Raw genomic sequence first — 23,961 nt, forward strand, 5'->3', positions numbered from 1 at the left:
AAGAGGAAAAGAACAGACAATCCCATCTTCCTGCTTACAGAACACTCAAACAAAACAGAATAGAATAGAATAGATTTTTTTATTGGCCAAATGTGATTGGACACACAAGGAATTTGTCTTGGTGCATATGCTACCAGTGTACATAAAAGAAAAGATATGTTCATCAAGAATAATAAGGTACACTTAATGATAATCACAGGGTACAAATAAGCAATCAGGAAACAGTATAAATATAAATCTTAAGGATATAAGCAACAAGGTTACAGTCATACGGTCATAAGTGGATGGAGATGGGTGGTGGGAATGATGAGAAGATTAATAGTAGTGCAGACTTAGTAAATACGTTGACAGTGTTGAGGGAATTATTTGTTTAGCAAAGTGATGGCGTTGGGAAAAAACTGTTCTTGTGTCTAGTTGTTCTAGTGCAGTGCTCTATAGCGTCGTTTTGAGGGTAGAAGTTGAAACATTTCTAATTCAAACAGCAAAAGCTTGGCTGAGAAAGAAACCATTGATTCCTTTTCTAAAAGCAGTAAATGAGATCTAAGCATAACTACTAATACAGTACACTCCAGGGCTTAGAAACAACAGCAGAGAAGTTTCTTTCAAGCAAACTTTGAAAAAAACATAACACGTTTAAGAAAGCATCTCCTGCTGATCTAAATATTCAGGTAAAAATATTTAAAAAGTGGTCCCTTGGATATTTAGATCTTAAGCGTTTTTTTAAATATAATTTTCAAGATAAAATGCAAGTCTTTATATTGTGACTGGAAAACAACTGACTAATAGTGCCAGTTTTCATTTGGGTCTGTTTTCTGAATTTTATAATGGTGAGCAACCAACCTGCACATTTTGCACTTGATACATTTTAAGACAGCCTTATACAGAACACATGTAACGGAGGGAATATGAAAGGTAATTACTAATTCCAGCTCAGGAATATAGTTGATCTACTTGGGATAGCCATACAAATGCGTTCCTTGCTACTATGCCATTAAGAAGCTGAGGTGAAGAAGCATCTACAGACTACAAGTAGTCCTGGATTTACAACAGTTTGTTTAATGACCATTCAAAGTTACAACGGCATTGAAAAATGTGATTTATGACCATTTTTCACATTTACAATCTTTGCAGCATCCCCATGATTATGTGATCAAAATTCAGATGCTTGGCAATTGGTTCATATTAATGACTGCTGCTGTGTACAAAGGTCATGTGATCACCTTTTCCGACCTTCTGACAAACAAAGCAAATGGGGAAGCCAGATTCATTTAACAACTGAGTTACTAACAAGGGTGAAATGCTACCGGTTCGCTCTAGTTCGGGCAATAAAAACTACCTGTTTGGGCAAACCGGTAGTAAAAAAAAAAAAAAGGTACTGGTTCCAGCAAACTGGTAGTTAGCTACTGGTTCAGGCAAACCACCAGTTTAAAACGCTACCAGTTCGGAGAATCAGTAGTTAAAAAAAGCTACTGGTTCCTCTTCCTACTGGTATTTCCAACGATCAGCTGTGCAGCAGGGTTTAGCTTTGCTAGAAAGCAGGAAATTCTGCTTTCTAGCAAAGCTAAATCGTGTGTCACAGCTGATCCCCCCCCAGCTGTTCTACTTATCTTCCCAAGCCTCCTTTTGGTGTGTGCTGTGCATGCGCCCGTGCACAGCACGCACCAAAAGGAGGCTTGGAAAGGTAAGTAGAACTATGGGGGGGAATCAGCTATGCAGCAGTTTAGCTTTTCTAGAAAGCAGGAAATTGGCGTTGGTTCTACCTGAACGCCCTTTCTCGGGGTCTGTGGAATTCTCCAGAAATGGGTTGTTACAGTCGGATCTGCCCAGTCATAGTTTTTCAGCCACACCGCCTGCTCTCCTCTCTCGGGCCCAGTTTCGGCGAAGACACATCTGGAAGAGAAACTCCACCAAAGTTAGAGAATGCTCAGCTCCAGTCCCATGAGCAGAAGGGCCGGACTGGAGAATTCCACAGACCCCAAGAAAGGGTGTTCAGGTAGGACCAACGCCCATCCTCAGGTGTGGCTGTGGAATTCTCCAGAAATGGGACATACCAAAGTTTGGCAGTACTAAGGGTGGGAAGTTGCAGGGCCTGGAACACCCCTGGCCTGATGGACTTGTTGTAAGACTCTCCTCCCAAAGGATGCCTCCACGGAAGCGAAGACATCCAATTTATAATGCCTAATGAAAGGCAAAGGAGTAGTCCAGGTAGCCACCCTGCAGATGTCCTTGAGGGAAACCCGCGTAGCCCAGGCCGCAGTGGTAGCAGCACTCCTGGGGGAGTGTGCCGTGATTTGCCTGGGAACAGGTAATGCTTCGGTCTGATAAGCCGTAGCAATACAAACCCTAATCCAGCAACCTATAGTCGGAGAAGACAACTTTGAATCCAGTGAATTAGGTTGAAAGGAAACAAGGAGAGCCTCAGATTTCCTGGTGGGTGCAGTCCTATTAATATAGATTTTGAGGGCCCTCCTTACATCAAGGGTATGCCATCTGTGTTCCAAGATGTGTGATGGCCTTGGGCAAAAATTTGGCAGGATGACCTCCTTGGTCCTATGGAACCAAGAGTTGACCTTGGGAATAAAGGAAGGGTCAAGACTCAGGATCACCTTCTCCAGATGGAAAATGCAGAGATCTGCTCTGACAGACAATGCTGCCATTTCAGAGATGCGCTTCGTTGACGTTACAGCTACCAGGAATGCCACTTTAAGTGTTAAATATCTGAGGCTGTTCGAAGGGCTCAACAGAGTACCTTGGGCAAGTCCCAGGTGGGCCCTGAGTACCTTGGGCAAGTCCCAGGTGGGATATTTATGGACAGGCGGGGGTTGCAAATTACTTGCGCCACATAAAAATCTACAGATGACTGAGTGGCATGTTAGGGGCTCCCCCATGGTGCCTGACAAAACTGTGGAGATGGCCACCACGTGTCATCGAATGGTGCTGGGAGCCAAACCTTGATCCAGGCTATCCTGTAGAAACTCAAGCACCTGTGGGATAAAAGCTGAGACAGGGTCAGCCTGGCATCTGGCACACCATCTAGAGAAGGAAGTCCAAGTTGAATTATAGATTCGAACTATGGGTTGCTGCCTGGCCACCTACAGATGACCTTTTCTGAGTAATTGTCCCTCCTCAGGAGGACCCCTTCAAGTGCCAGGGAGTCAGTTGGAGCCACTGAGGCTCTGGGTGTAACAGGACCACCTGGCTGAGGGATATCCTCTCTGAGGAAATTCTCCAAGGTGGTGATGTGGAGAGACTGACAAGGTCCATGAACCAAGGTCAACGGGGCTAGTGAGGAGCTACCAGGATTAACTCTTCCTGCTCCGAGATGACCTTCCAAATCATCCCTGGTATCAGGGGAAGCAGGGGGAAAGTGTAGAGGATCCTGGGGGGCCATGGGCACTGTAGAGCATTGGACCCCTCTTCTCATTGTGTTGGGAACCTCATGAAATAACGAGGAAGTTGAGCATTGAGGCTTGATGAGAAAAGGTCCATGACCAGAGTCCCAAACCTGACAAATATGTCCAGAAAGATGTCTGGGTGGAGTTGCCATTCAGCACTGTCCACTGTAGTCCTGCTCAGGAAGTCTGCCTGAGCGTTCAGTGCAATGTGTTCCGCCTTGAGGGAGAGGATGTTCTTCTCTGCCCACCTCCCCAGGTGAAAGGATTCCTCCATTAGTCTCCTGGAGTGGGTACCACCTTGGCGGTTGACAAGCGCTTTCACCGCTACATTGTCTGTTACTATTAAGACATGTTGTCCTTGCAGGGCCTGTTGGAAGTGGCAGAGAGCCAGGCGACTCGCCTTCAACTCTAACCAGTTGATGTTGTTGGTGAGGTCTTGTGATGACCAGCAACCCTGGGCCACCTCGCAGATGAGATGGGCTCCCCAGCCGAACATGCTGGCGTCTGATGTTAGAGTTAGTCTTTGGGGCTCCCTGAAGACGCTCCCTTTGTCTAATGCTATCAAGGACCACCAGTGGAAGGATCTTCTGACTGGCAATGGAACTCTGACCTTGTTCAGTGTATGAGAAATTAGTACTCTTTGGAATGGTAGCAGGAACCACTGAAGGTTCTGTGCGTGGAGTCTGGCCCAGGGGACTATTTACATGCATGACACCATCTTGCCCAATAATTTGGACAAGGTGGCTAAGGGAACCGTGGGATCCTTTAGTATCTGCTTAATCACTTCCCTTATTCTGTCCCTCCTTTCTTGAGAAAGGAACACTTCCCCCTGTGTGGAGTCGATAATGGCCCCTAAATGGACAATTTTGGTGACCGGAGTCAGATGATTCTTTTTGTAATTTATTAGAAACATGTGATTTAATAGGGTCTGAATTGTAAAACTGAAATTCTCTTTTGCCTTGGAGAGGGAGGAGGCCTGGACTAGAATATCGTCCAGGTAGGCATGTAGACTGACCAGTCATTGCCGCAGGTGGGCCACAATGGCAGCCAGGTTTTTCGTGAAACACCTGGGAGCAAAAGCCAGCCTGAATGGCATGGCCCAGTATTGTAGGTGCCTGCCTGCATAGAAGAATCTCAGATATTACCGATGGGCCGGCAGAATGGGAATGTGGAGGTACACCTCCATGAGGTCTATTGAGGTCAAGAAATCCCCGGGACGAATGCCCTGCAGAATGGATGCCAGGGAAGACATCTTGAATCTCCTGTAGACAAGGTTGGTATTTAGTGATTTTAGATCTAGAATTGCTCTCCAGCACCACCACCCCGAATACTTCAGCCCAAGAAATAGAATTGAATAGTAGCCCTGTCTCCGCTGGCTCTCTGGAATCACCTCTATGGCTTGAATGTCTAGGAGGTGAAGAATAGCCTGTTCCATGAAAGCCTGTCTGATGCTGTTGTGGGAGATGTGACATTGTACAAATTCGGGGGGCTGTCCATTGTTGTCTGTGCCCATCTGTCTACAAAGAGAGACAATCGGCCTCCTATGGTTGGATTGTCCGGTGAGTCATTTGCGATTGCGGAACTGGCGGTTGCCAGTTCCACAAAATGGGCACTTGGAAGGTGGGAATTGTCTGGGCCTGTCATGAAAGGACTGCCTGTCTGATGGGCGGGTTTGTCCTTGAGAATACAACCTTTGCTGGGAAGGTCCGTCTTGAGTATAATAACAAAAGGACTGCTTCCTGTAGAAAGAGGTGGATCTCTTATCTGCCGTCCTGGTTAAGGAAGACAAAACCTTCTGTTTGTCTCTATTTTCAATTAGAATTGGCTCTAATGACACCCCAAATAGTTTACTTCCAGTGTATGGAGCTGCTGCCAGCCTCCACTTAGCTCTTAAATCTGCTTGCCACTGCCGAAGCCACAGTAACTTCCTGGAGGACACTGTTGATGACAAGGCTCTAGAAGTATATTTGGTGGCATTTAACTATGATTTTATTGAGGTCTTGATGCAAACGTGCCTCATTAAGGGATAGCCTGGACTGTAGTTGTTGGAGCCACAGGAGGGAGGTGCAATTGAAGAAGGAAGCTGAGGAAGCAACTTGAATTGCCCAGGTGGCCACCTGGTGATTTTTCTTGAATAAAATTTCAATTTTTTTATCTTCAGGTCTGAGACCTTCAGATGTGTCCCCTGTCAGATAAGGAGAAGAGGAGGAAAGGGCGGCAATGGAACTGTCTACAAGAGGAATCTGTAGCAGTTGGACAAATTTTGGTGCCATAATATTTTCTGTCAGACACACTTGGGGTGGGAATAAATGCTGAGCTAGCCTACTGCTTCTGGACAACGTCCATGAAAAGCTGAAGGGCTGGAATAAATCGTCGTTCTGGCACCAGCTCCAAAAATAGGCCTTGACTGTGGCTCTGTGGGAATGACTCTGCAGTTTTGGGAATCTCATCGTCCTGTAAGGGGGCAGGGGTTCTAGCTTTGTATAATAGGGATTTAAACCTGCCGGGAGGAAAAACCCTGTGAATGCTGAAGCTTCTGGGAAAACTCCATCATCAGAGAAGTCAGAATAAGTCTACCGTCTCGAAATCTTCACTATCGCTAGAGGTAGCAGGTGAATGTTGCTGGGGATCACTCAAGCTCGCTGAAGGTGATACCCATCTAAGCGATGTCAGTTCAGAAACTACTGATTCTGCCCGCTGTCTTTGCAGGCCTCTAGCAATACCCTTGGATATTGCATGTTCAATAAAAAGTTGAATATCTTCAGGCAAATCAGATAAAGGATTGGATGGAGCCCTAAATGCTGAGGCTGTGGTATTCTGTGGATCCTCAGAGGCATGAATTCTGCCCTGCTCATCTCTTACTGTCTAGCTGAAATGAGGCAATCAAAGGGACTGAAGGTACTACCCTAGCCCCTATTGTCTAACAAGCCTGGGATTGTGGAAGACTCCCAGATCTCTTAGGTGACCAAGCCATCATTGATGGAGATATATTTTGGTGCTAAGACTGGTGGGAAACAGAAATATCACTGTGATGTGATTGAGTTTCCATTGAGGCCTGCAGCAATTGAGCTTTGGCAATCTGTCTTTCTAATGCCCTCTGTCTCCATTCTAAATCTTTAAGCTCCGCCTTGGAAACAGGCTTTTCTCTATTCTCCTTGTGTTTTGATTTGCAGGAGGCTTTTCTGCCAGGGGAGGTCCCAATCACTTCCCTATTCAGGGATTGGTCTGCCATTTTGATTAGGCGATATACTCACTGTGAGTAAAATGGAGGCTGGATTGTCTAGATGTTGCCACAAGAAGAGAGGCCAAGCGGTGGCAGCCGTGCCAGTCAGACTGGACTCGCCAGCTCAAACACAAGCAGGATACACACTGCTCTCAAGGGTGGCGTGCCTAGGACAAGCCTAGGGTAGCCAGATCCAAGCACCATTCCTCTGGTTGATGCAAGCGTGCCTCATTAAGGGATAGCCTGGACTGTAGTTGTTGGAGCCACAGGAGGGAGGTGCAATTGAAGAAGGAAGCTGAGGAAGCAACTTGAATTGCCCAGGTGGCCACCTGGTGATTTTTCTTGAATAAAATTTCAATTTTTTTATCTTCAGGTCTGAGACCTTCAGATGTGTCCCCTGTCAGATAAGGAGAAGAGGAGGAAAGGGCGGCAATGGAACTGTCTACAAGAGGAATCTGTAGCAGTTGGACAAATTTTGGTGCCATAATATTTTCTGTCAGACACACTTGGGGTGGGAATAAATGCTGAGCTAGCCTACTGCTTCTGGACAACGTCCATGAAAAGCTGAAGGGCTGGAATAAATCGTCGTTCTGGCACCAGCTCCAAAAATAGGCCTTGACTGTGGCTCTGTGGGAATGACTCTGCAGTTTTGGGAATCTCATCGTCCTGTAAGGGGCAGGGTTCTAGCTTTGTATAATAGGGATTTAAACCTGCCGGGAGGAAAAACCCTGTGAATGCTGAAGCTTCTGGGAAAACTCCATCATCAGAGAAGTCAGAATAAGTCTACCGTCTCGAAATCTTCACTATCGCTAGAGGTAGCAGGTGAATGTTGCTGGGGATCACTCAAGCTCGCTGAAGGTGATACCCATCTAAGCGATGTCAGTTCAGAAACTACTGATTCTGCCCGCTGTCTTTGCAGGCCTCTAGCAATACCCTTGGATATTGCATGTTCAATAAAAAGTTGAATATCTTCAGGCAAATCAGATAAAGGATTGGATGGAGCCCTAAATGCTGAGGCTGTGGTATTCTGTGGATCCTCAGAGGCATGAATTCTGCCCTGCTCATCTCTTACTGTCTAGCTGAAATGAGGCAATCAAAGGGACTGAAGGTACTACCCTAGCCCCTATTGTCTAACAAGCCTGGGATTGTGGAAGACTCCCCAGATCTCTTAGGTGACCAAGCCATCATTGATGGAGATATATTTTGGTGCTAAGACTGGTGGGAAACAGAAATATCACTGTGATGTGATTGAGTTTCCATTGAGGCCTGCAGCAATTGAGCTTTGGCAATCTGTCTTTCTAATGCCCTCTGTCTCCATTCTAAATCTTTAAGCTCCGCCTTGGAAACAGGCTTTTCTCTATTCTCCTTGTGTTTTGATTTGCAGGAGGCTTTTCTGCCAGGGGAGGTCCCAATCACTTCCCTATTCAGGGATTGGTCTGCCATTTTGATTAGGCGATATACTCACTGTGAGTAAAATGGAGGCTGGATTGTCTAGATGTTGCCACAAGAAGAGAGGCCAAGCGGTGGCAGCCGTGCCAGTCAGACTGGACTCGCCAGCTCAAACACAAGCAGGATACACACTGCTCTCAAGGGTGGCGTGCCTAGGACAAGCCTAGGGGTAGCCAGATCCAAGCACCATTCCTCTGCTGATGCAAGCCAGGCCAAAGCCAATAATAGCAACTATATGTTAGCCAAAGTTAAACATCAGCAGGCACGCTTTGGCAATGGCCAGTAAACGTGGCTCCGTTGGTGAGCCGCGCTACAGCTGCTCCAGTACAAGGCTGAGGGAATCACTGCTCAGGAAGCTTGCAGCAGCTGCTTGCTTTGTAGAGCTGTGGGGAGCGACTTGTGAGTCTCCGCAGCAATTCAAACAGCCACGGTACAGCTGACCGGCGATGAGGTAATGCGGGAATGGCAGCAGAGAAAGCTCAATGCCAGAATGTTAATCCAGAGACATTCAGCAATCTGCTGAGGATCACCATGGGTCAGCAGAAGCCACCGGAACAGAAGTCGCACTGCACGAGGAGCTGGCAGCATTGACAGCTAAGCTGGGCTAGCCAGCACAGACTCCAACTCCGAGATCACAAATAATGCCGAAAAACTACAACCTGAATGTGGAATTGTTTAGAAATGGACTGGAAACGGTCTGAAATCAGATGTTTCTCTTAGGCTAACTGAGTCGAAACTGGACCCGAGAGAGGAGAGCAGGAGGCGTGGCCAAAAAACTAAGACTCAGTCTCTGGGCAGATCTGACTGTAACAACCTATTTCTGGAGAATTCTACAGCCACACCAGAGAATCCTGCTTTCTAGTGAAGCTAAATCACCCGCCACAGATGATCCCCCACCTCACTTCTACATGCCTTTCCAAGCCTCCTTTTGGCATGTACTTCGCATGCATGCGCATTTGGTATGCACTGTGCATGCAGCGTGTTTGGCACACAGTGCATGGCCAGCAAACCGGTAGCAAACCGGTTTGGATTTCACCACTGGTTACTAACTTATCAACTGCAGTGATTCATTTAACAACTGTGGCAAGAAAAGTCATAAAATGGGGCAAAACTCACTTAACCAATGTCTCATCTCACTTAACAATTGTGGATGTAAGTCAAGGTCTGCCTGTATGGGTCTGCTTTTTCAGGGGGAAGTTGAAATTCAGTGCCTGAGACTATTTCCCTACTAACCAACATAATCTTTATCTTATCAGAATTTAACTTCATCCTCATCCAATCCATTATCAAAATTAACCTAAGGGAGGCTGCCATTTCCTTAAAGTTAAATTGCAGGAAGTAGGGCTCAGTAATATCACTATACTGATAGCACCTCAAAACCCACCAGGAGATCAGAGGAAATGGGACCATTCTTCTAATTTCCAAAATAGTTTAACCATCAAGATAATTAAATAGTATGACTTCATATCCTGTTGAAGAGCCTAACTCAGTGGTGTCAAACTCGCGCCATCGCGGCGTGATCACATGATGTATCGGGACTTTTTTCCCCTTCACTAAACTGGGTATGGATATAGCCAGCACGTGACGTATCCAGCCCATGGGCCGGGAGTTTGACAGCCCTGGCCTAACTGAAATGAATCCAGAAAATATATGATCCAGATATCTTTCAGTTAAAACTACAATTTCTCAATTACCTCAGCCAGAAATGGCACATTTAACACCACCTGATTTTTAAGCTCTTCCAAGTCAAGGGAAGTCTTCTTTAACATTGGCTTCATCACTGACTTCTATAGGCAGAGAGTGATACACATCTCTTGTAAGGGAACATTAATTACTTCCTTTAATTGCAGGACTATATTAAGATCCAAGAGCCAAGCAAACATACAGGCACTTTGCCTGCTTCATCAAACATTTACAAATTCAAAAGTATCCAAAATAATATGACAAGTGGTTGCCATTATTAAAAATCAATTCAAGGCATATCTGAAAATTTTATCTATGAAGAATGCGCTGTTTCATCTCCCCAGCTTTCTAGTGAAGGCAATGGTGCATAATGCCCCCCCAAAAAAACCCTTCAGAACAGTAATGACCAATTCTCTATCCTGAGAGAGAAGGAAACATTCTTCACTATTTATCACTACAGAATTGCTCTGAGACTTCCTCCACTCACAACTCCTAGCCCTTCTATTTTATCACCTTCAATTCCCTAATAAAACAGACTTGAGTCTTCAAAAGGGAAGAGTGTTGCAAATAAGAAACAGTAAAATTCCAAGTTCATTGCGAAAAAAAATGGATCCATCAGGTAGCTAGGATGAGCCGCTTTCATTAGATCACAAGTAATCAGAGAAGGATCAATCTGGGGATAAATTACACTGATTATCTGCAGTCTCATGTTACTGGTTCTACACAAACAGAGCATCAGATCTAGAATATGCCTTATATGCTTGAGGCCCAATATTAATTGGACCAGTGTACTGTTTCAAGAGAAAAATATGAGAAAAATATGATAGATCAATTTACAAATAATGTATTGACTAGAGATAAGGCTGGCAGAGAGATGTGCATACATGTATGCCCCCAAAATATAGGAAAGCAAGATAGAGCTGGCTACATCACAGCAGTTTTGAGTTTGTTTAAAATCAAACAAGGAACAAACAGCACACACTTTCAGGGAAACACCCAAAGAACAGTCTGAGTCAAAGAGCAAAAGGAAAGCAAAGACATAAGAATGCTGATCCAAAGCTTCAATCACAACAATACACAAGCACACAATAGATTTAAGCTTAATGTGAACCGCTCCAATATTGATTGCAGAAAATATGACTTCGGTAAGAGAGTTGTTAATGCCTGGAATGCACTACCAGACTCTATGGTCTCTTCCCAAAATCCCCAAAGCTTTAACCAAAAACTATCTACTATTGACCTCACCCCATTCCTAAGAGGTCTGTAAGGGCGTGCATAAGAGCACCAACGTGCCTACCGTTCCTGTCCTAATGTTCCCTTTGATTGTATCCAATTTCATATAGTTATTACATACTTATGCTTATATATATGCTTATATATCGTATAGTTATTTCATGCTTATACTTATATATACTGTTGTGACAAATAAATAAATAAAATAAAGTTAGTGAGTTGTTTCCAAAAGAGATGTTTTCGCTGGCAGATGTTTTAAAATGGGCCAGATGTAGATATGGTTCAATTACAAGCATTAGTGTCTTTCTTCTCTCCTGAGCGTACTGAAGCTGCTAATGCGTTCTGAGTTGGGTGCTCTGAGTCTGCAGGGATGTGGCCCCTCATCACCTGACTCCTCTGACACTTGGCCCTGCTGATGTTTTGCTGGTTAGATTCAGATTGCCTCAGATAGCTGCTGAGTCTTGGCAATCTGATGAACCAAGCTCTTCACCCTCTGATGCAGAGGAGTCATACTAGCTCATGACAAACAGATCCATGATCTTATTTCATATAGGAGATTTCTATGATACATTCTAGGCTTTTTTATTTTTCTCTTAGATGCTTTACTAGCATACCACATTAGGATAGGAGATGATTGCCTTTCTCTATGAATTCCCTAATTACACTGCAACCTGAAAGGAAGTATGTAAGTCAGCATTAGAGCCCTCCTTTCCCTGTAGCAGATAGGTTGAAGTTTTCCTCTTTTTCCTGGGTGGACAAATTAACTTCTTCCACCCTTAGTAGCAATAATCTCACTGATTATATCCTAATTATTTCTTGTTTTGTCATCTCCCAAGCACAATCTACCACATCAAGCCCCAATAAGATCAGTCATATATTCCTTTGCCCAACGAAATATGATTGTATGATCTTCTTATATGATCTTGGCGAGGGGGTTTTCTGGAACGCTGACACAAAGTGGTATTATGTTTTACTGATAGCCATGTTAATTTAGGGCTAGAATTTTGTAGGCCTTTTGTGTACAATAATCCGAAGGAGGCCAGATAGAATTCTGATGGAGGCTGATAAGTCAATGTCTTTGTAATAGACCATCAAGGATACTAGCACCAGCTTAGCTTACCCCAAAACAAGTGACTGTAAAGCTATTTTATATAAATTCTTGTTTCCTTACACCCCCATTAAAGATAGCAATTGCACACTATATCTAAACATAAGCAATATAGATGGGATTATGCACAACAGCCATATGTTCATGCTGAGATTGTGATTGGATTGTTTTATTTTTAAGAATATGAAGTGAGTGCACAGAAGTATAAACATTTTCTGTGCCAGTAATTCCCAAATTTATCTTGTCACTCATCCTCACTGGTGACAGTTTAGCAGGTGTGCTGTGGCAATAACCAGCAGTTCAGCTGTCACCTGGTAGGTGTAGGCTGGCTTATCAGTGTTCAGCATGTTTCCAGTTCTATCACTCTAAGCCAGAAAAGATCATAGCCTGACTCCCCCTATTCACATTCTCACAGAGGTATATTAATTAGAACTCCAGTTTAGTATAGACTGCTCCCTAGTGGTATAAAGTTATATAACTATTCAGAATGCTTAAATGAGAAACTAGGGAGAATGCTAGGAGATTCAGATACCTTAAATAAAATAAAAATGAAATAAAATATCATAAAATAAAATAATGTAAAATGACAAATTTTGCATACGCAATACCCCACAGCTTATGAAAAACAAATTGGGAAACATTAAAAGGAATACTTTTGCCAGTATCCTTGTCATTTCTATTATTTTCCCAATGTTTCTTTTATTTCAGCTTGCAGAATACAAACAAAATATAAAATAAAAGCCAGTACATGACATATGGGGAGAGGAACAAAAACAAATATGTTATGTGTTTATATATGTAATTTAATAAAGGCCACTGGATGTGTATAAATCTTTGGAGGAATCTCTATTGCTAGAAAAGGTAAAAAGAAATAAAAGATGATGACCAGCAGCAAGGTGGATAGACTCAGTTACAATGGCAATCAGTACATCCCTGGAAATCCTGAAAGACCAAGTTAGGGAGATTGTCATAGAGAAAATCTATGTGGTCACTAAGAGTTGGCCCCAATTTGATGGCACATCATCAAACAGTGCAGAAATACTGTTTCTGCTTAATGTTTTAACATATACTTCTAATAAACAAGTATATAGTATCTAAATCTCTTTTGATGTAATTTTTTAATTATTGATTTCACATCTCTAAATAGCACAGTGGTATCCTGCATGAAAAGAATTGAAGACATTCAAAATAGATGCTAAACAACTCACTCTATGGGGTTTTTTTACAAAACATAACACCTGTTAGACCATTGTCCTCAATTTAGCAATTAATCCTTATTTACAAACTTAAATGCATACTCGGGAGCAACAGACTTAGTCAGGATATATAATCTGTTTTACTGTAGATAAAAGAAGCCCTAATAACAATAGCCATTGTAGATTTGAACCATCGAACTTTCTGCTTTAAAACTTTCTGCAGTTTTAAATCTTACATTTCTTTTTCCCACTAATACATGATAACAAACCTCTTGCAGCTCGTTTCTTGTTCCTACATATGGAAGAAACCCACATTGTGTTTTGATAACATTCTTGGTTGGTTTGGGATTCCATTTCTGTGTTTTCTGGCATATAACTATTGTGGGAAAACTGCAGCTGTTCTACAATTAGACTTAGTCATTTTTTTAAATGTTTTCCTCTCCAAGACTACAAACTATAAGGCAGGATATGACACAGAAACAATTGTGTTTTTGCAGTGGTTTATTTCAAACCTAAGGAAAGATTTACATTTTCTTATTTGTTTTCATTCCTTTATATTGAGATTCTTCTTTGTTTTGAGAAGCTGCTAGAGTTTGCATTCAACAGGATACCAATCTTACTTCTATACTGTACATTTATACATCTACATTGCATTTTGAAAAAAAACGGGAGATCAAATGTTTTAATAGTTCATCTTTATCCCAGCATTCTTATAGCAATTGTAAATACCTAAGAGTTCCTAAGAGAGCCAAGTACAATGTCTGCCAACTGCCAACTGGGACTACAACTTCCACATCTCCAATTTAAAATGGTCATCTATACTGGAAAAGACTGGAATAATCAATTTTGCCTGCCATGCCATTGTTCACTTACTTAAAACATTCCTATCCCACCTAAGAATGCAAATGGCTTACAATACAATAAATATAAAACCAGAAAACAGCAGACAGAAATTATATTGTGCACTAGAAGCAATTTGATAAAAACAGTAATGTGTTTATATATTGATGGCACTTTTAAAAAGAAAGATCCACTAATTTCTCAAAAAAAAATTTCTTTCTGCGCATGTCCAAGATGGCGCCGCCCCGCTGATCTGAAAATGCGGCAGCGGCCCATCCTGACCGGCCCGGGCTAGAAGGGACCCTTTAGAATCTTTAGGGTTCCTGCCCGAATGGAGAACAGTCTCCCAGCTAGAGAGAGGTGTTGTTGGGGCTGAGCGGCTTCGGAGGAGCGCCGGAGGAGCGTTGGAATATCTTCTCCTCTGCGGCGCTCCTCGGCACTTCTCGGCGGCGTTCCGGAGGTGGCAGCAGCAGTCAGGCTTCACTAGCAAGTGAACGGCCCGAGTTCTTAGGCTAATCGGGCCGTTCAGGAAGACATCTACAGACTGGCTATGGAGGGACCCCTCTGGAGACCGTGGGTCCCTGTCCCTGTCCAGTTCCGCGGGAGAGGTAATTCTCCCCGGAGAAAATGGCGGCCCGGTCTGGCTCGGCGTCTGAGTGGGTGGCGCCGGTGTTGGCGGCATGGCCAGCGCTGGTAGGGCCTGGCGGCGGTTGAGCCCTTCCGGACTAACTAAGCCCTTTTGGATTAACTTGAGCTGGGGGGATCTGGTAAGACCTTAGACCCCCCGCTTGAGTGATGGGGCGTTTCCCCCCCCAACCGAAAGTGGCAAGGAAGGTCCTGGATTGGGGTGCTTTCCCCATGGGCAGCCCAGCCTGGAGGTCGGCGCCACTGGCGGTAACATCATTTTCTGGACGTTGTTGGTGACGCCCAGAAGCTGGCAGCAGCTGGGGCAGTTGGACTTGTCCGCTGCTTGAGTGCTGCGACAGCCCCGAGGTCATCATCGGTGATAAGGAACCCAATGGGGATGCCGGACGGTGCTGATGGGGGTGACCCCTCCTCCCTTTTTTTCCGAGCTGGCTAGGCCGTGGAATTATGATCATGAGGGCTTGGCCATTGACATCGCCGCTGCTGTCGTCCCACGTAGAGCTTAGGCGAAGCCCATGGAGCCCACGACACTGGAGGACTTTCTTCTTCCCCCTGTTCCTGCTCCCTTTTGTAGATCACCCTGGACTACCCTGGATTGTCCAGGAGATGCTGGTGTAGTAACTGATTTAGGCGGTTTTGGACCATCTACCGCCTAAGACTGACTTTATTGACTGTTCTCAGCCGGAGAGCCAGTGGTGACATCTTGACCAGCCAGGATGGGGCCGCTAACCTGGTTTCTATCATGCGGACATTTTTAGCGGCTGACCTTCTTGCCCTGCGAGATTCCCCTCTCTCGCAGGTTTGGCCTTCTACATTATCGAGGGCCCACCTTGAGGACGGGTTTTGGAACCCCGAGAGGTGGCATGCCAAAACTAAGAGGCTTAAGGGATTTTTAACTAGTTGTTTTAACCGATTTTTTAAGGGGAGTTTTAATGGGAATTTTAAGGGGAGGGTGGGAATTGACGGGTTTGGGGCGGGGGGGATGGGCGGGGGGGAAACCCATCAGGGAGGGAGCCAAGTCCAGTGTGTGTTCGCGGCGTTAATTCAACAGGTCCGAAGGTAGTGGGGGAAGGTGTCATTCCAGTTTGTCAGGGTAGAGCCATTAATACGGTAAGTGGGAGAGGCAGATATGATGGAAGGAGGGGGCCACATCAGGTTTCGGGGGTTCGCTCTCGCTGTTTACGAGCGATTGCGTGCTCCGGCCCCCCAGGATTTTCCCGTGACCCGAGTGGCCAGAGTACTCGGGACTTGGGCCTTCGGCTGATGTTATGTAATGCCAGGTCCGCGGTTAATAAAGCCCCCCTGATCTCAGATCTTATTCAGGAAGGGACCGCGGACGTTATGGGCATTATGGATACCTGGTTGGGCACGGAAGGGGGGGTTCTCCTAGTGGAGATGTGCCCGCCAGGTTTCCGAGCATTTCATCAGCCGAGAGCCCAGGGTAGGGGTGGCGGGGTGGCGGTTATTATTAAGGAGAGTCTTGAACCGAGGGAAACCACTGTGCCTCAGATAGCTGGGTGTGAATCCCTCTACGTGAAGTGCGGTTGTAGGACTCAGGTGGGCTTGCTGATCACGTACCTGGCTCCTTGCTGCGTGACAACAGCCCTGCCTGAGCTGTTGGAATTGCTGGCAGGTTGGCAATTGAAACCCCTAGACTGTTGGTCATGGGGGATTTCAATTTGCCATCAGCCGGCATGGCATCCTCGGCGGCTCAGGAGTTCATGGCTTCCATGATGGCCATGGACCTGATTCAATTAATTGACGGCCGTACCCACGTCGGGGGAGGCACCCTAGACTTGATTTTTATCTCTGGCCAGTGGTTGAATGATCTGGTTTTAAATGATTTAGTTGTCGAACCTTTGTCATGATCAGATCATTTTCTCCTTCATCTAGACTTTCTGACCGCTACCCACCATCGCAGGGAGACGAAACCAATGCGCTGGTTCCGCCCCCAGGATTTTCCCGTGACCCGAGTGGCCAGAGTACTCAGGACTTGGGCCTTCGGCTGATGTTATGTAATGCCAGGTCCGCGGGTAATAAAGCCCCCCTGATCTCAGATCTTATTCAGGAAGGGACCGCGGACGTTATGGGCATTACGGAGACCTGGTTGGGCACCGAAGGGGGGGTTCCCCTAGTGGAGATGTGCCCACCAGGTTTCCGAGCATTCCATCAGCCGAGGGCCCAGGGTGGGGTGGCGGGGTGGCGGTTATTATTAAGGAGAGTCTTGAACCGAGGGAAACCACTGTGCCTCAGATAGCTGGGTGTGAATCCCTCTACGTGAAGTGGGGTCATAGGACTCAGGTGGGCTTGCTGATCATGTACCTGGCTCCTTGCTGCGTGACAACAACCCTGCCTGAGCTGTTGGAGTTGCTGGCCGGGTTGGCAATTGAAACCCCTAGACTGTTGGTCATGGGGGATTTCAATTTGCCATCAGCCGGCATGGCATCCTCGGCGGCTCAGGAGTTCATGGCTTCCATGATGGCCATGGACCTGATTCAATTAATTGACGGCCGTACCCACGTCGGGGGAGGCACCCTAGACTTGATTTTTATCTCTGGCCAGTGGTTGAATGATCTGGTTTTAAATGATTTAGTTGTCGAACCTTTGTCATGATCAGATCATTTTCTCCTTCATCTAGACTTTCTGACCGCTACCCACCATCGCAGGGAGACGGAACCAATGCGTTGGTTCCGTCCCAGGCGCCTGATGGACCTGGAGAGGTTCCTGACAGAGCTTGGGCCATTTCCCGAGCACCTGGCCCACGACAGACTGAAGAACTAGTTGCGGCCTGGGAACAGACCGCGGCTGGGGCTTTGGACCATGTCGTGCCTTTGCGGCCTCTGACCCGGCGTCGGTCTCAACCAGCTCCTTGGTTCTCCGAGGAGCTGAGGGAGATGAAACGCCGGAGAAGATGCCTAGAGAGTGTCTGGAGATCCAGCCGTTCTGAGGCTGACCGGACACTAGTTAGGTCCTACAGCAGGACCTACCTAGTGGTACTGAGGGATGCGAAACGTTCCTACGTTTCCTCCCTCATTGCGTCGGCAGATAACCGCCCGGCCGCCCTGTTTCGGGTGACCCGCTCTCTCCTTCAACAGGAGGGGCGGGAGGACCCCCTACAAGGACGTGCCGAGGAGTTTAACGGTTATCTATACGATAAAATCGTTCAGCTTTGGGACGGATTGGATCAAAATTGGGTAGATCCAGGCGAGGGTTCCGAGACCCGTCTTGTTGAGGTGATTTGGGATGATTTTGATCCTGTGACTCCCGAGGACATGGACAGGTTGCTGGGTAGGCTGAATGCCACCACATGTTTACTGGATCCGTGCCCCTCCTGGTTAGTACTGGCTACTCAGGAGGTGACACGAGGCTGGCTCCAGGGGATTACAAATGCTTCTTTGCGGGAGGGGGTCTTTCCCGCCGCCTTAAAAGAGGCGGTGGTGAGACCCCTCCTCAAGAAGCCTTCCCTGGACCCAGATGTTTTAGGGAATTACCGGCCAGTCTCCAATCTTCGCTTCACGGCGAAGGTTGTAGAGAGTGCGGTGGCATGTCAGCTACCCCAGTACCTGGATGAAGCTGTCTATCTAGACCCATTCCAGTCCGGCTTCCGGCCCGGATACAGTACGGAGACAGCTTTGGTCGCACTGGTGGATGATCTCTGGAGGGCCAGGGATAAGGGTTACTCCTCTGCCCTGGTCCTATTAGACCTCTCAGCGGCTTTTGATATCATCGACCATGGTATCCTGCTGCGCCGGTTGGAGGGATTGGGAGTGGGAGGCACCGTTTATCGGTGGTTCTCCTCCTACCTCTCTGACCGGTCGCAGACTGTGTTGACAGGGGGACAGAGATCGACTCCAAGGTGCCTCATGTGTGGGGTGCCGCAGGGGTCGATTCTTTCACCCCTCCTGTTCAACATCTATATGAAGCCGCTGGGTGAGATCATCAGTGGCTTTGGGGTGAGATACCAACTGTACGCTGATGACACTCAGCTGTACTTTTCCACCCCGGGCCACCCCAGTGAAGCTGTCGAAGTACTGTCCCGGTGTGTGGAAGCCGTACGGGTCTGGATGGGGAGGAACAGGCTCAAACTTAATCCCTCCAAGACGGAGTGGCTATGGATGCCGGCACCTCGGTACAGTCAGCTGCAGATGCGGCTGTCTATCGGGGGTGAGTCATTGGCCCCGATGGAGAAGGTACGCAACTTGGGCGTGCTCCTGGATGATCGGTTGTCCTTTGAAGATCATTTGGCAACCGTCTCCAGGAGAGCTTTCTATCAGGTTCGCCTGATCCACCAGTTGCGTCCCTTCCTGGACCGGGATGCCTTATGCATGGTCACTCATGCTCTCGTTACCTCTCGCCTGGACTATTGCAATGCTCTCTACATGGGGCTCCCCTTGAAGAGCACCCGGAGACTTCAGCTAGTCCAGAACGCGGCTGCGCGGGTTATTGAGGGAGCGGTTCGGAGCTCCCACTAACACCTATCCTGCGCAGACTGCACTGGCTACCTGTTGTTTTCCGGGTGCGCTTCAAGGTATTGGTTATCACCTTTAAAGCGCTCCATGGCTCAGGACCAGGCTATCTATGGGACCGTCTACTGCCGGCCTCTATCTCCCATCGTCCGGTGCGTTCCCACAAAGAGGGACTCCTCAGGGTGCCGTCAGCCAAACAGTGTCGACTGGCGGCCCCCAGGGGGAGGGCCTTCTCTGTGGGGGCTCCGACCCTGTGGAACGAACTTCCCTTCGGGCTTCGACAACTACCTGACCTTAGGACCTTTCGCCGCGAACTTAAAACCTATTTATTTCGTATGGCTGGACTAGCTTGATTTTTACCTTTAATTTTAATTGAATTTGATGGGTTTTTAAATTTTTGTAATTTTATGGGGGTGTATATTATTTTAATTTTTGGGCAAATTTAAATCAGTTTTTTAAGGGTTGTTTTAACTATTGTGTATGTCTGTATTTTATCTGCCTGTTCACCGCCCAGAGTCCTTCGGGAGAAGAGCGGTATACAAATTAAAATATTATTATTATTATTATTATTGTTGTTGTTGTTGTTGTTGTTGTTGTTGTTATTATTATAATTTATGGATAAGGAAATGAGATGGGACTTTCTAGAAATGTAAATTTCATTTCAATTCCTAATCACAATAATGGAAAATCATAATCACAGAAAGCTTACAATATAGAAAAATGATCTGACGATGCTACCAACAGGTAAACAATTTTATATGGAAGAATGTTATACTTCAAATATTCTATTTCTAAATCATTTGGAGATAAAAAAATCAACACAAGCAATTTGAAGTATAGGGAGAAACAAACTGGAAGACATGAAACAGTTTCAACAAAATAGTTACGTGTTTTCCATAGACAATTTCTACTAACAGACTGTAGCATCCTGAACTAATTTTTATTTTTAAAAAAGTCTCCAAAGAGACCTCTAAATATAAGTGCACTGAAATAATCTATACACAATATATCTAAAATCACAGAACTGGAAGAATTGGAAGGATCTATTTAAGTCATCAAGCATAAATGCATGTTTATTACAGGAATCCAGAATAAGCATCCCAGACAGATGACTGTTTAGCCTCAGTCTGAAAGCCACTTGAATAGGTCAAAGTGCCAGATCTGCATTCTTCAATAATAGCTATAATTGCCCACCATCTCAGTTACACAAAGTAATGCCTAGTCACTTGACAGTTGGAATTCCAGGTTCACAACTGAATCCAGAATAATCTCTAAAGTGATTTTTTCAAAGGAAAATGTTGGTTCATTTGAAGGAAAGAATAAACTTGGCTATTATTCATATACTGGTGATACCAAACCTCTAAATTTCAGATTATTTCTTATAGAAACAGAATGGAAAATAATAAAATAAACTGCCCAGAGTAGTCCTATGGTGAGATAGGTGGCAAATAAATTTAATAATAAATCAAATTAAATACCTCAGCACAATCTTTGGAGCACAATCTAACAGAAAGAATTAAAGCCCCGGTAAAACTATACCTTTAAATCCCATTCCTAAAGATTATCAAGAGGTTTGCTATGCTTGGTGGTAATGAAAATATGCTAAAAATCCAGCAGAACCACCACCACCCAAAATGCCAAAGTAGATTATTCAATGAATTGATTGCAAAATAAACCATTCAATGAATTGGTCACAACTTTCTTAGTGCCCAAAGGAGCAAAGTTGAATCTAAACTAATTTTGGACATATGTTATCCAGATGATCTAAGTGCACATGTAGGCCTAGCTACATGTGTACTGTATGTGTCCATGTTTACAGACTGTATAATTTGAACACATATATAATTTTAAGTGGGCAAATGGTGCTGAAGATGTATTTACAAATATTGTTCTAACAAATATTCAAATGAATATTCAAATAAAAATAGAAATGAGTGATTTGTGTGCAAAAAGCTTTGCAAACCGATCCTAGTGGACCACCAAACCCTGTTAGTTTGCATCCTCTGCACAGCTGAAATGCTGTAATTAAAAGCAAAATCCATTATACTCTCATCAACCAATATCTGCTTCCACCCCAAAGCAGTTTAAAATTTGAAGACTTTTATAACATGATTCCCAATTTTAAGACAATTAGGTTACCCATAACTGTCTTTGAAATGCTGTTCCCATACAATTACATTGTCAGGTATATTCCTCCAAAAAGAAGAGAACCATATATGTCGCTTTGAATTATTTGAACAAATGTAAGATACAACTTAAGTTGGAATTTTCATTAAAAGACTATGCAAATCTTAGTTCACCAATCTGATTGATTTAGAAAAAATTTGTAGGATGTAAATCCAGAGAAAGGGAGGAAGGGAATATCTAGGTGTTATGTATTTTCAATAAATAAAGTTTTATTTCATGTCTTCCTTACCCTTACCAAGTATATGCACATCATAATTTGTTCATCAAGATATGTTTGTTTAAAATTAAATTTGTGTAAAGATAAATGTGATTTCCTAGGTGTTATTTGATCTAATGGCTAAGGATCCAAACATAATAAATAACTCACTTTATTAAAAGGAATTCCATATTTTTTCAATATTGAGGGAGATATTAATGTCATCTTATGGCGTAGAAAAGCATCACATCCTTGAGAACTGCTTGGGAAAAATCCTAGTAAAACAAAAATAAATGAAAAACTGTATTAGACATAGTTTAATAAACAGTATACTTTGAATAGATTTTTTGAATTTATCTATAATAAAACATATATATAACAATAACTCCTCTCAAAAACAGCATTCTGCATGAAAAAGAAAATACAACACATATAATCAACAATAATTGGTGCTTTTAAACTAAATCCCTCATACAAAGAGTCCCACCCCAGCAATTACATTAACATACATATCAATCTCACAGGAATTATTTTACAGTATCAATTACTATTGAATAATTTATTATCATGGTTGTTGACATGTAAAACTTATAGCTTTTTCAGATAATTTGAAAATACTATAATTGCATTGTTGGGCGATTCAAATTTCTTTTCTACAGAACTGCAATTCTTATACCTGACTTTCAAGAAATCAAACTAATGGAATTTATCACACAGATGTGATCATATGATGGCAACTCTTTCCACAAAAACAATGGATTCTGTGAGAAGCTTATGCAACTAAACACATAAAATTGCCCAATATATTTTAATGGGAACCTTCCTCAGGGAAGTAAGACATCTGTGATATAGTTGCTTTACTAGAATAAGTGAATAGTAGACATTTTCCTTCTGGAGAAAGCTTGCATTAAAACCCATGAAACAGTTTCTTGCTTTACAAAAATTCCTATACTTTCCAAAAGCATTTTTCTTGCCTTTTCTATCAATTTTCTTTATAGAATTTTCAATTACAAGAACCAGGTGCCCCAGAATAATTGCAAAACTAGATATTTTCCAAACAAAAAAGTAAGAAGAAAAAGTGCTCTGACACATTTGCCTTTCATTTTCTTGCCTGCCTAGAATAACTACAATTTATCTAAACTATAGAGTGAACTAAATCGTCTATCAATCCACATTTGGAACCTTCTTGGTTAGCAGCTAATATTTACACTCTAGAATGCATTAATTTAAGTCTTCACATAATTATCACTATTTTATAAGCCCTATTTTATTGTTAAATAAATAGTGAAATAAGAATGACACGATCATTTATTAATAGCACATCTTAAACTCCTGATAAAGAATTTTGTGCTTTATAGAACAGCATTTGTTCTACCTTCTTTGGCCTCCACATTTTCTCAGAAGTTACAAAATACTTCAGCCAAGAATATTATGTGAAATGTGGGCCTGCTAGCAAGAAAAGAATCCATGACTCTATGCACTGTTAGGTACTCATTTCTATTTTACCAAACTCTATATTAGCAAGATTTGAGATTATATGGAAACTTTCACATGTTCAACCGCAAACACAAAAACCTCCACATTGTAGACAGCTGCATTTTGTCCATAGATATTTCTATTTTACCTCATGCCACAATGTAATAAATCAAAGGCTGGGGCTTTTTATAGATCCCCACATGATGTATTCTGATCCATGAGTGGGACTCATAATACTTATAGTTCTGACACATAAATAGAGGCAGGAATGGTCAAAATATCAGCATTTAATAAAGCCAAGTACTAATTGTAAGAATTTCATATGAAGTGCATCAAAACTTATTTCATTGCCTAGTAAATGCCAACCTATATAGTGCAATGTTTTAGGAAAGTTGGTACTGAAGACTGATAAATTCAAGAGCAGGAATAAGAAAACGTATCTGCTAGCCATAAACTTGAAATGAACTCATCATTGCACTTTTAAAATCTAGAGGTTTGTGCTGCATTAAATAAATTAAATTTTAAATTAAAATCAATGAAGAAAGAAGAGACTATTTAAATCACCTTCTTTATGGATTTGTAATCAGGGCCTGAACAAATGTGGTGACTGGTCATAAGTTAATTTAAATTGGAAAACCACTGGAGTAAGGTAATGCACAGTATATTAAGCCCAGCACATCAGTTTAGAATATATATTTACAATGACCCTGGAAAATTATATCCTATATCATCCCAGCAAGAAGGAAAATACAATACAAGATACATGCTTTGAAAGCCAATCTTCTGTGAATATTTTAAATTGGTTACACTTGTAACACCAATATCATTTTTGCACAAACGCCATAATCTCCAACATTATACATA

The 23,961-nt window shown here is 43.7% G+C and overlaps 1 protein-coding gene across 9 annotated transcripts in view; it reads right to left on the bottom strand.

The window, feature by feature from the left end:
- Window positions 1-23,961, bottom strand: part of KDM4C (lysine demethylase 4C) — a 257,900-nt gene that overhangs the window by 178,488 nt on the left and 55,451 nt on the right. For all 9 annotated transcript variants that reach the window (XR_009153550.1, XM_058170007.1, XM_058170005.1 and 6 more), the window contains one exon: window positions 21,793-21,896. Coding sequence is in view for 8 of the 9 variants with exons in the window: in XM_058170007.1 (XP_058025990.1) it covers window positions 21,793-21,896 (104 nt within the window). In the remaining variant the exon portion in view is untranslated. The remainder of the gene's footprint in view (window positions 1-21,792; window positions 21,897-23,961) is intronic.

Source organism: Ahaetulla prasina, chromosome 2 (assembly GCF_028640845.1).
Source record: "Ahaetulla prasina isolate Xishuangbanna chromosome 2, ASM2864084v1, whole genome shotgun sequence".
Taxonomy (NCBI): Eukaryota; Metazoa; Chordata; class Lepidosauria; order Squamata; family Colubridae; genus Ahaetulla; species Ahaetulla prasina.